The sequence below is a fragment of the Ciconia boyciana genome, chromosome 7 (assembly GCF_034638445.1).
Source record: "Ciconia boyciana chromosome 7, ASM3463844v1, whole genome shotgun sequence".
In the NCBI taxonomy this organism is placed as follows: domain Eukaryota; kingdom Metazoa; phylum Chordata; class Aves; order Ciconiiformes; family Ciconiidae; genus Ciconia; species Ciconia boyciana.
The window spans coordinates 60,958,995-60,971,246 of NC_132940.1; the positions used below are offsets into that span (position 1 = coordinate 60,958,995).

Here is a 12,252-nt window from a genome sequence, read left to right on the forward strand (position 1 = left end):
AAGTTTCTCCACAGGCAGTTCTGCTACAGTAAAGTTTTCAGCCTGGAGGTTGTGAACACATGTCAAAATCAACAAGTTCCCTGCTTCAGGGTTGGCGACAGTCCTGGCTGCAATCTGGCTTAGCCAGGGGAGGGGGGAAAAACATGACAAAGATTTGAAACCCTATTTACATGAAAATTCAGTATGAGCTTCTCATATGCCCTAAAATGCCTTTGCCTCTTCCCTTTACCCCTTTCTATAAATTTCTGCCCATTGCCTAATGCCCATTGCCCTAAATAATAAAGGTTCACCGTACCACAGCATCCAGGACACATTCCAGCAGCTTTTATGAGTGCAATAGTGCATACTGTAGGGCCCTCACTAAAACGCAACAAGTTGCTTATTGTTTAAAATCTGTTTCTGGCTGAACAGAAATGCATTTATTATGTATCTTTCCTTTGTACCATCTGTACCTGTAGTTAAGTACATTAAACTGGTGCTAAACATATAGAGGTCTGTTAAACAATAACACAAGGTTAAAGGCTGAGTGCTTATGCTTAACAAACCGTTCTGAAAGACGGTCATCATTAAAGCTATTTACAATTAGACTTTTCGTAATTGATGGAAAAACTGAGAAGAAAATTACCTGTGCCTTCCACCTTTTCACTCTGATGTCAGCAGGGGCAGATGAAAATCAACATTTCCTTTGAATCTGAGCACAATTATGAGTTTACGATGCAGATCAAGTCACCTTTCCTATTGTACAGGAACTGGTGCTGAGAGGAGGCTTATGAACTTGATTCTGCACCTTGTTGTACCAGTTTGAATCCACTGCCAGTTCCCTGAACTGAGAATTAGGCTGTTAACTCCTGGGGAGGGTTGTTTCTTAGCACCAATCCTCGTGTCCTTTGCAGACAGTTCAATAAGAAATGGCTTTGAAACCCAAATCCAGATCTGAACTTTCCTCAAAAGCAGCTGAAGCTGGGACCCCACGTGGAGCATGTGCCCCTCTGGAATACACCCGCTCTGCCTGATTTTTGGACACCCCTCTCTGACCACAGTCACTGTGCTTACCAGCTCGCAAAAATCAGGCCACAGTGATTTTTTGCACCCCGTAACCACATACAACATGAGTCAATCAGTCACAGGGGTTTGGGTGTTTTTCTTTTGATTCAAACCCAGATTTTCCCTCCTTGTTGCAGATATAACAAACTGATACACTGGCATTACTTTACATAAACAAACATCCGTTATTGAGAGCTATCAAAAATATTTAAGAAGCCTTTAACTTTTACACAGGAAAGTAATTACAGTGAGTCTGATATTCTATGTACTAAGTGTTGAAGAGTTTTCTCTCGTAATGGTGCCTACAATATGCCTAGTGCAATATGCCTAGTGGAGAAAGCAATTGCATGCTTTTTTTGGCTTTGCAACATTTGAGTATTCTTAACTTTTCTACATTTTCTCCTAGGACTCTTTCTTTGCTCAAGTTGTGGCATCAGAAAGCAACTTTGACTTCCAAAAAACTCTCATAAGCATGGACGGCACGAATGAAACCTCTCAGCAAGTGCGTAGTAGTAAGGTGTCAAATGTAGCAGCAAACAAATTGAATGATATTCCAGAAGCACTGCGAGGGGTCAAAAACCCCCTTGGAGATGGAGCAGCAGAAAATATAATGGAGAGAACAAAAATGGCAGGGAAAAAGAAGGAAAAACAAAGTAATGATGTAGACAGAGCGAGCCGTAAACGGAAACCAGAAAACAATGAAAAACTAGCTGTGAAAAAAGAAGAAACAACGTTAGAGACTGGCAATCGGTTAATGCCGACACCTCTGTCTCATATTCCTCTGGAAAGCCTAATACACATAGAAATGGAGTTGGTCTACACTGATGAGGAAGACATTTGCTTCGAGTTTGCTGAGCCCGTGGTGTCCACAAGCACACAATCCGCGTGTCGTGGTTCTGAAAAAGCAGATGCTCTGAGCGCACCTAATGGCAGCGCTTTGCCCCAGATTGACAAGCAGCTTCAGACGACCCTCTGGGAAGCCAGCACTTGCTACAGGCAGAAGAACTACACAGCAGCAGCGGAGCAGCTCTCAACAGCACTGGAGGTATGGGGTTAAAGAAGTAGGATCAGCACAGCAAAGTAAATGAAAGGCTGTCATTGTACTGACTGGGTGCCATACTATCCAAGTGAACAAGGAGCACAAACCTGGGATGTGTATGGTTTAATAAAAATCCTGAGATGCAATTTCTTGCAAAATCTGAAAATTAAGAGCTATAAATAAATCATGGAAGGAGGGGGGCACTGGACTGGACCAAAAAATCTCAGGTGGCTTTGTTTTTTTCTCTAAGTCTTCAACTGTATTTATGTATAGAGGAAATTTAAGTCCCATAGAGTGAAAAAAAAACGCTCCTCTTTTTAATCCCAGCTCTATTAGGGACAAATGACATCTCAATAATCAGGGGAGTTCCCACTCTACCCCAGCCATCCATGCACTACTGGGTGAAATGTTTAACCCAAGGGTTAAACAAAAGGTCTGTTTTAATCTCTATTAAAGCATTAATAGAGCATTTCCATCATGTTTTCTGTTTCCCTTTTTTCTCTTAAGCCAGAAGATGGCCACTGGAGCTGTGCAGAAATCCTTTTCTTTGTGCATGAGAAAGGACAGGTCCAGTAGTGAGCAACCCCCTCTGGACACAGCTGGCTTGCTCTTCAGCAGCTAAGAGTCCAAAAGCTATTTTTTTGTGGAAAGAAAGACTTCTTGCCTGCCTGAGATAGATACTAAAGAAATAATATGACCTTGGCTATGATCTTTGAAACTAATCTGTGATTTTCATGACTTTCTGGCTTTAAGTACTCAAACTTGAGCTGTCTTAAATGGATCTGTTCTTCAATAAGTAGATATTTCTATGTTTTCAAAAGCAGAACCCTTTCCAGTTTCAGGCTGAGCCCCTCCAAAAGGAGGTATCTAAAGACCTTTGACATTTTTGAAAATCTTAGCCAGCCTTGAGTTTTATCAGTATAATAAGAGAAGAAAAGAGTAAAAGAGGGAGTTCCTAACACTCTGGCAAGGTTGCAATTAATTTCCCAGGGGGAGGGAAGAGAAAGGAGGTGTGGGAAACCCCAGCAGGTGACTCCGGGTTACATCCACCAGCCTCCTGTTTCCTGGAAGCCAGAGCTAGCAGCATTTACAGTAAAACTGATTGTTCAAAGTTGTATCATTATTCCCAGATTTCTCTAGTGCTGCTAATCTCAGTTAATTATATTGGAAATCCCTTGTATTATGACCATGTAATTCATAATGTGCCAGTAGAAGTCATAGTTCATAATAATCACATAATGGGCAAGGAGTTAGACGTAATCAGATTTTAGTTACCCTGTCGTGTTTCCATAATGCTGCTATAAAACTGACATAATCACAAAAAAGCACTAGTTATTTAAACATTTCTTTATCAGATTGATGTACAGTATCTTTCTCTCTCTCTCCCTCTTTTTTAAACAATGTAAGATAACAAAAATTGGATTACAATTGCTGGGAACAGACTATGATAAACTGTTTGCTTTTGTGCAGAATGAAATTTAATAATGGCATCAGCCTCTCAATTTTTAGTAATGTTAAACCTGTTAAATAGTAGCACTCTGCAGCCAAAGGCTGCTTTCAAAGAAGCAGCATTAGAGCATTTTGAAAACAGTATCTCCAAGAGCATAGCTGTCTTATAAACCTTGAAAGATGCCCTATATCCTCACAATTAACCCAACCGCTAACATTTACTGTGCAGATGAGAGCTTGACTTTTTCCATGATAGATGATACAAAAAAACCACTCTTAGTAGCTGTAAGGATTTTAAAGGCCAGTGTCTGCTTCTCAAATAAAATAAATAAAATAAATTTTTTAAAAAGAGAGAGAGATTCTCCACTTTACAGGAATATGGCTGGTGATTAGAATAGAGGACTTGCAAGCCGGACTCTCTAATGTTTTATCTCCACTCCAACCCCAATCACTTCAGCTGTGCACTTGACATCCTGGAAAAGGGTCCAACTATACTTGTTTCAGTGCTCCACTGCCAAACTTAATTCAAAAGCATTTGTAAAACATCAGAGGTTTGCAGTTGACAAGCAAATATCCTATTCCTATTTTTTTCTACAATATTGAAGGCATTTTATTTTAAAACAATAAATATTATAGCAGTGAGTGAGTAAAATTAGAAGTGCTATCCTTTTTAGCCTTTCCCCCCCCTTCAGAAATGAGCTGTGATGGGGACAAAAACACTTGTCACTTGAGAAGAAAGGAGTACTTGTCTCCTCCTAAGAGGAAATGGAAAGGCTAGCTAATAGACATCCTGGTGAAAGAATAAGTAGAGATTAAAGAATTCCTTCTTGGGATTGTGGACAGAGTGATTGGGAAATCACAGAATTGTAGGGCTGGGGCTTCTCAGAAGTCTCTTAATCCAGCTCTCCTCAGAAGCAAAAACCAGACTATCCCTGAAAGACACTTCTGTACTCTGTTTCTAAAAATCTCCAGTGAGACACATTTCTCATCTATATCAGCAAGCTGATAGAAAGTTTTTCCCCATTTTCTGTGGTGCAAAATAGCCCATAATGTTTTTTGCATCCCTATTTGAGATGAAGAGCAATTAACCACCCTGTTCTCTTGGTACTTGCAACGTCTTAGCAGATCTCTTTTCTGTCGTCTCTAAATTAAATAAATTCAAACACCTTACTATTTCCTCCCAGGTCATGTTTTCTAAACCTCTGTATCATTTTTGTTGCTTTTCTCTGCACTGTCTCCAATTTGTCTATTTGTTCAGATATAGAGAAACTGGAGATGGTGCAGGGAAAACCAGAAAACTTAAGCTACTGAGATTGGAACTGTGGTTGTTCTGCCCCATTGCTTTTTGAAGAAATAAACAAAAATTCCTCTGCATTTCACGTGAGTGAAGAGAGGCATGATACGTAACAAGCTCAAAGGTCAGGAAATTCAAAGTTATGGTTTCTGGTGCAAAATGTTTACAGACATTTTTCAGATTTAAGGAAACTAAGGCTTTAGTCTGACATTACAACATTTTGAGTTAGACACCCTGATCCAGAAAAGCATGTGCTTAGCGTTAAATTTGAATAGTATTCACTAAAGTTAGTGTTACCTTACATATTGCAAATATCATACATTTCTTGGCTCTTCTTTATGCCAAAATGTCTTTTCTAGATCCATCTATGTATTTATGTCGTATTATCGTTCTTTAGATCATGTTGTTTTTCAGATATGCAAATAACAGTCAGTTCTGGAAGTCTAGCACTGAAATTATTGGATTTGGAAAAAAAAAGAAAATGATTAGTCAGAAAGAAAAACTGAAATGCTTGTTTAATTTAGAGACTTTTATATGTTGGACAGCATGCTGCTGATTACGGCAGACATCGGAAAGGCAGTGTTATCAAGAAAAGAATTGGTGGCTTCTCACTATTTCTGCACTATTTAGCTACCATTAAATTAATCAGGAGGGACTTAGTGTTACTCAGCTGCATTATAGTTGGCCTGGGAGAGGAACAAATAATGTTCCCTTGGAGAACTCTCAGCATTAGAGCTTAAGAATTAAGTACTTTCTGTTGCTAATGAGGAAAATTGGGGCAATGCTCTTCGCTTTTCTACCTCCTAGCTCAATAATACAGTATATTATATATACTATATTGAGAAACACTGTAAATTTCCATAAATTTTTTGCATCCATCTGTTGGAACGTAGGGAAATAGGACTTGAACATCTGGACTGGGATATGAAGGGTATGAGAAATCACTCTTTAGCTTAAAATCTCAGTGGAAACCATGTATGTATATCTATAAAATCTCTAGCCAATTATTAACAGCTTAGCTACAAAATAACATTAAACCTTTATGAGGATCGAAAGATCATCTCAAACTAATCTCCTAATATCAGAGAGCGTAAAAGACTTCAGAAACATCAGCCTGTTTAAAACCTGCACAAATTTAAATTTCAGACCCTGTTGTTCTGAAAATAATCCTCCCCTGTGATTAAAAAATAAATGAGAAAGGTTCATGACTACTGTGCACAGAAAGAAGTCCACGGTATCTCAGGCCACAGCTTTCGGCGTAGAATATCTGAGACACATGAAATGCATCCCACGTGAGAAGTGAGGGCCTCAAACGGCATGGGATTAATTCACCAGAGTGCTGTTGTGGTGCCTTCCACAAGCTGGAATATCTCCATTTTCCACAGATGGCTATTATAGGCACCGTTCCTATGGCAGGGAGATAAACATTAGTGCCATCTTTTTTGAGCACCTTGAATTTTTAGATTAATCTTTCCTGTGGCTCATTCCCTTGTGATTCACTGCTTGCAGAGAAGGCTTTGTCAAGACCATGCTCCCTCTTCCAGGCAACAATATCTGCAAAAAGCAAGCATTTTGAAAGTGGCTATGGCACCGGTGCCTCATGGACATAATTACCTACCGATATGGAGTTAGACAGCATGGTTCAACCAAGCCCTCCATCAATTTCATAATATGAGAAGCAAAAATGAGTATTTCCTATATAAACACCTATGTGAAAAGAGGTTCATCTTAAGCACTCTATCCACTGGTAGAGCACATTAGAAAAGCACAGGCAGCTTTCTTAGCGGCTTTGCTGCAAGGGCAGTCCTGGGAGCACCGTAGGATGAGGGTATTTGGATGTGCTCCCTGTTGTGACCATCGGATCCGTGCTAGCTGCTGCAGAAAGACTAGGGCACAGCCACATTTCTGCCCACCCTCCCTCCCCCAACATTGTCTCTTTTTGCAGGTGGGTCCTGAGGTCCAAGAAGACACCAATGTATAAGAATGTGTAATCCCTTGCTTTATGGAGCACAGAGACTGGCATTACTGGTCATCCACTGGAATGAAAGGGGTAGAAAATAGGACTTTATGTAGTTTTCCCTATCCCCTCTCACCAAGAAAAGCTGTGCAAGGACGAGACACAGTTTAATACCATGAAAGTCCTCAAGGGAGAGCATGTGAGAGGCTAAATATTTCTTTTTAGCATCAACTTTCTGGAGCTAAAAAAATATCAGACCCATAAATTATCTACACTTCTCATCAGCACAGGACCTCTAGAAACTTCCTGGGAGTACACTAGGTCTTGGACAGAGAACGTCAAAGATGGCAGTCACTGACCCCCCAAAGCCTGAGTGTGAGATGCTGACTTTACTCTCTAGACATATGCTTTTAACCTCTAATAAAAAAGTAGTTTCCTAAATACGGCCTACTCATTTAGCTTGCTTGGGGAAAAAAAAAAAAAAAAAAAAGCCCTGATAATCAGCAGTTTTTCCTCTCCCTATAGTCCTATCACTATATTTTTAGGCTGCAAAGCCAAGAAATTGATTTTTTTTTCCTACTGATACTTATTGTCTTTTATGGCTGCAAAAGATTTTAGACCAGGAATATGAAGCTTACAGATGGCTCAAATCTGGCTTGTGGGATAGAGTGGGAATCTGTTATAATGATCCATTTGGACATGCTCCCATTTTTTGATCACTGAATTTTAATCTATTAATCTTCTAGACATTTCCAGCATGCCCATCACCATGAAATAAAGCTGAGGAACTGCACGGCTATTTGTCTATAAGGATTCGTGCCCCCGTTCTTCTTGCCTGAACTGCTGTTACATATCTGGCTTATAAAGTGCTTTTTTCCTCAAAGGAATACTACGTGTTGACCATAAAACAATATATTTCCTCACTCGTGTATGTGTACAAGAGCAAAATCCCTATTCCAGAAAGGACAGACCATATTTTCCGATGCATTTTGGTGCCAAAGCAGATCAGTCAATTTCTAATTAATGCTAATTGGCTTCCTCACATGCTATTAAATTATTTACCTGGAGGTGACAGGTGCTCAAAAGCACCAAATATTTTCTCCATACGTTGTAAACGTTAAGCAGTATATTTGATTAAAAATAATAAACGCCCACCACTTGTCACGTACAATCAAAAGCCTCATTGACCTGAACACATGCAAACCACACGTTTCACCATCACTGAGAAACTGAGACAAGGTCCATGTAGTAGATTCCTCAGCAGGTAACACAAGGAGGGGGGTGGGGCAAGGGAAAAAAAAAGAAAAACAATACTTGGGACAGCCTCGGATGAGACACTAGCCCATCTTGAAAGACTGGGCTCAGACTTCTGCTCAACAGTCAACGTCATGCATGGCTCAGGGATGTCACCGCTGGCTGGATCCATAAAGGCCTTCTCTGAAAGCTGGGCAGCTAAAAATCTTTAGGTGCCTGAACCCCCCAGCTCCCCACATCTATCACAGGCACTATGATACCCAATAGCAGATATCTCACTGTAAAGCGGTACCTGAGAGCCCGTCTTGAAGTGGAGTTTCTTTTCTGTTCAGGGCTCTAAGAAATTGGAGGTATTTATCCTCCCAGCTGCCATCTGCTCCTGGAAGGTATCGTACAGAAACAGGGAGGGAACAGCAATTCGTGTTTAATCTATGGCTCTGGGTGCTTCCTGGCTAGAGACAACGCAGGGCAAAAATGCAATGGACAATTGGCTTCATTTAGAGCAAGAAAATTAGGCAAGTTAGGAGAAGGTTCAAACACCAAAAGCACCTAACACAGGCAAGCGGCAGTCACAGAAGGTGTGTGTGTTGTTAAAGTATTTTCTGTCTGAAATGTCTTCAAATCATACTGCTGCGTCCCTACACAGACTCTGCAGAGCAGACAGAGATGCAGGCTGAAGTGGGCACCGAATTGGAAAGTGTTCATGGACTGATTTGAGAGTAACTTTATCCATGAGGACAGTTTAGAGAAAATGTGTTATTAAAGTACTTTATTTCCATTTAGAGATTCACACAGGCATACACAGACAGTAGGTGGTGACAGCTGCTACCAGAACCATTTGTTATCTTACTCCTGTTCAGCTTTTGACAGTGTAAAATGAATATAAATGCTGAAAAGCTTTACAGAGGTGAACCAAACAATAAGAAGTAGGGGGGGAATGAATTCTGGTTAGGTTACTTTAGGGAAGAGCTTTATTTCTGTTTATTCCTGAGGCATGGATATGTGCTGTGTTTCTAATGCTGACGAGACTGTTGAGAGGATTCTTGGTGGAGTTTACCAAATCCACCCCATCCTGAGGTGGGGACAGAGGGGAGAGCTGGCCTTGCAGCTAACTTCAATGTCATATTCAGAAATGGCATGAAAATAAGGCTTCAGCAAATTATTGCTTTTCCCTAACAATCCTGTCTATCAAAAGGGAGTGAACCTTTCACATAGTTTGCCTTAATAAAAGTGCTGGTGAGATATCTCTGTGTTTGGACTTAGCAGTAGCAAATCTCTTGGCATCAAAGGGATTAAATTAGTTGGCCTGAAATTATATTGCTTTTTCCAAGCAATCATGACAGCTCTCAAAATCTTGCTACAATATAGTCACATCACATCAGCTGACAGTTGCCTCCAAAAAAAACCACTCATTTTGGCCAGCTCCTCCTGTGAACACTATCAACAGACTGATGCTCCTGCTTCAAAGTCCAATAGGCATTTTGAACCACAATCCTATCAGGAGGAGGTACTGGTATCTGTTTGGACTTTTGTCTGATTATTTGGTTTTCACGTGGAATATTTACACCATCCTCAGTTTGGTTTGATCTTGAATGGACTCACAGTGGATGACTGACAAATTTTGTATTACAAAGGCAATCTATAAAGGAGATTTCAGTATGTTGTACAGAATATAAAGTTCCTCAGAAACTATTGTAGTATATTGATTCCACAATATATGTTTCATTAGAGTGCTTTGGGGTTGGTTTGGGTTTTTTTTTTGCTTCTGTGACTACTCCTCTCACTCTGGCAGTACTGATAACGGGAACACTCCATAAAATAGGGATTGGAAATGAGAGGCACAGATTTATAGTGTGGCACACAGATTAAGCTGAAGTCAAACAGATGATATTTTCCTAAAACCTTTGTTCCTGATTTAATGCTTCCAAAGCAAGTTATTTACAATATGAGAAAGACCCCTAAGTTTGCACTGGGGGGAGGTAAAGCCTTTATCTGAAGTTGGGCCAATAAACAGGAATGACTTAGGCTTAGGAGTGCTGCAGGGAACATCGTTAGCTTCTGTGGGAGGGAAAGATTCACGTCAAGTTTATTTTTATAAAGCAGCATCCACCTAGTAATGAGCACAAACTAAAACGCTATATCCTCTGAGTTTGGTGGGCACTTGAAATCTCATTTTTGCAGAGAGCTCGTCTCCAAAAAAGGCCAAAACAGTGACAGATATGCAAAACCTGTCAGCCTTTGGGGAGCATAAAATTTAGGTTTGAACTTCTCTAACATTCTGCCCCACCTGATCACCAAATCCCTTCCGTGTACCTCTGGTTCCTGCAAAAAGGCTGGTTGTAGCCAAAGAAGGAATTTAAGCCTAGACATAGACAGGGCTTAAGATAAACACAACAGAAATGTGGGGAGAGCAGGCTGAATCCCACCCCACCAGACCCCACGGTGAGGGCAAGCGGCCTGTTAAGTTCATCTGGTTACGTCAATACTCACCAGATCCATGCTTTTCTGGCAAACAGTGGTTTTCTGAATAGAAATAGGGCTCATTTCTCATAACTTAGCATATCTGAGGTATATTTGGCTCTCAGCCAGTACTGTGTAACTAATAATATGCCCAAGACAGCAAATGTGTCCTGCACACACATTACTATTACAGAATCCAGTGCTAACTCTGCATAGAGTAGCTAATATGCCAAAAATATCATACGTACATATTATTTGAATTATCCATTGCAGAGCACATTGCAGGAAGCCTAGTAAATGTAGTTCTTCTTACCTGACATCTGCATTCATATTTAGTAGTGAATTATATATTTGCAATATGTTTTCTAGCAAGTTATTTACACAAATCTCATTAACAATAAAGACAGGGGTTTTATATACAATTCCTGCTCTGCTGACTGAAATTGCATACCAAGATGTCAGTATGACTTTGAATAGAAGCTGGAAAGTTATGCTGCATGAAATCATATCATTGAGAGAAAATCCTCTCTCTTTTTATTCTCCATACTGACTCTTTTTTTTTTCATCTCCACTGAGACAAAACCGCCCTTAACTGGTTCTTTGTTATGCTGGTTTCCTGCAGTATTTGTGATAGTGCCTAATAGTTGTAAGGACTGGATTACAGTGCAATATACAAAAAGCAGTTTGTTTTCAGCCCTCTGTGAGGCTTGCTATCAGGTTTTGAAAGTTATTTTCAGAAGTAGCCTTCCTTAGCAGACATTTTCTGGGATGCAGTTAGTGTTCAACTTGCCAGGTGCCTGATGTGCAATGCAGTGACGTTACCAGGCTGATTACTTGGATGGCTCTGAAGCGAAGGCATCTGGTTAGGACTGTTGACTAGTCAGAAAAAAAGGCACTAATTAAATATTTCTTGCCTTTTCAGGTTTGTCCCTCTGATTAGCCACTCTAAAAATCACTCCAGGGAAAAACCACAAAGTTATCTTTAAAACGGAGAGGCATGATTAAACATTCCTCTGCTAACAAAAAAAAAACCAAAAAAAAAAAAAAGAAAGAAAAAGCACAGCAATCAGCTCCAGCAAGGCTAGCAGGTTATTGCTGTATTCAAACCAACTCTTAACCCTTTCAGTCTGGCAGAGGAAAGCATGAGTGATCTCATGGAAGTCGCCAAAGAATCTCATTGGCACACACCATTTGACCAAAGTTACTTGTTTTCCCAAGCTAAATTTGCTATCAAATGTGTATCTATATCCACACACGTAGACGGATATCTGTTGGGCATCACCTTCTTTAAGGCAAACCGTATTCCTGAATTTAACATAGACCAAACCTATAGTAGTGATTAGTAAACTGTTACCATTGCCAGTTTCTTACACCCGAACCTTTCACCTTGTTTTCAGTGAAAACGGTTCCAACATGCCAACGTACAGATCACCAGAGCTCTAATTTTATTCTTCCAAATTACACACATGCTAACTAGAAAGCTACCTTAATGATCAGCATTTCCACTGCTTCCACCGATTTCTTATTAGCTAATGCCTGGGAGGTCTTTACTCATAAAATTTCCTTGCTTGCTACTGCCAAAATTAAAGCCTTAATACCACAACAAGATCTATGCTGAGTTCACAGTGTCACAGACTTGTTCTGTGACCATTGTCCAAGTACTTTATCACAAGCATTTCTACGACTGTGGTTTCAACAATATATTTATAGGGTCCTACACATTGCAAGAGAAACCTCCTTTATCAGTGAAAGTAT

General features: G+C 40.1%; 1 protein-coding gene across 1 annotated transcript in view; it reads left to right on the forward strand.

Annotated features, from left to right (window-relative positions):
• Positions 1–1,516: 1,516 nt before the first annotated feature.
• SPATA16 (spermatogenesis associated 16) overlaps positions 1,517–12,252 on the forward strand; it is an 80,703-nt gene continuing 69,967 nt past the window's right edge. Inside the window, exon 1 of the mRNA XM_072867995.1 lies at positions 1,517–2,089. Coding sequence (XP_072724096.1) covers positions 1,517–2,089 — 573 coding nt within the window. The remainder of the gene's footprint in view (positions 2,090–12,252) is intronic.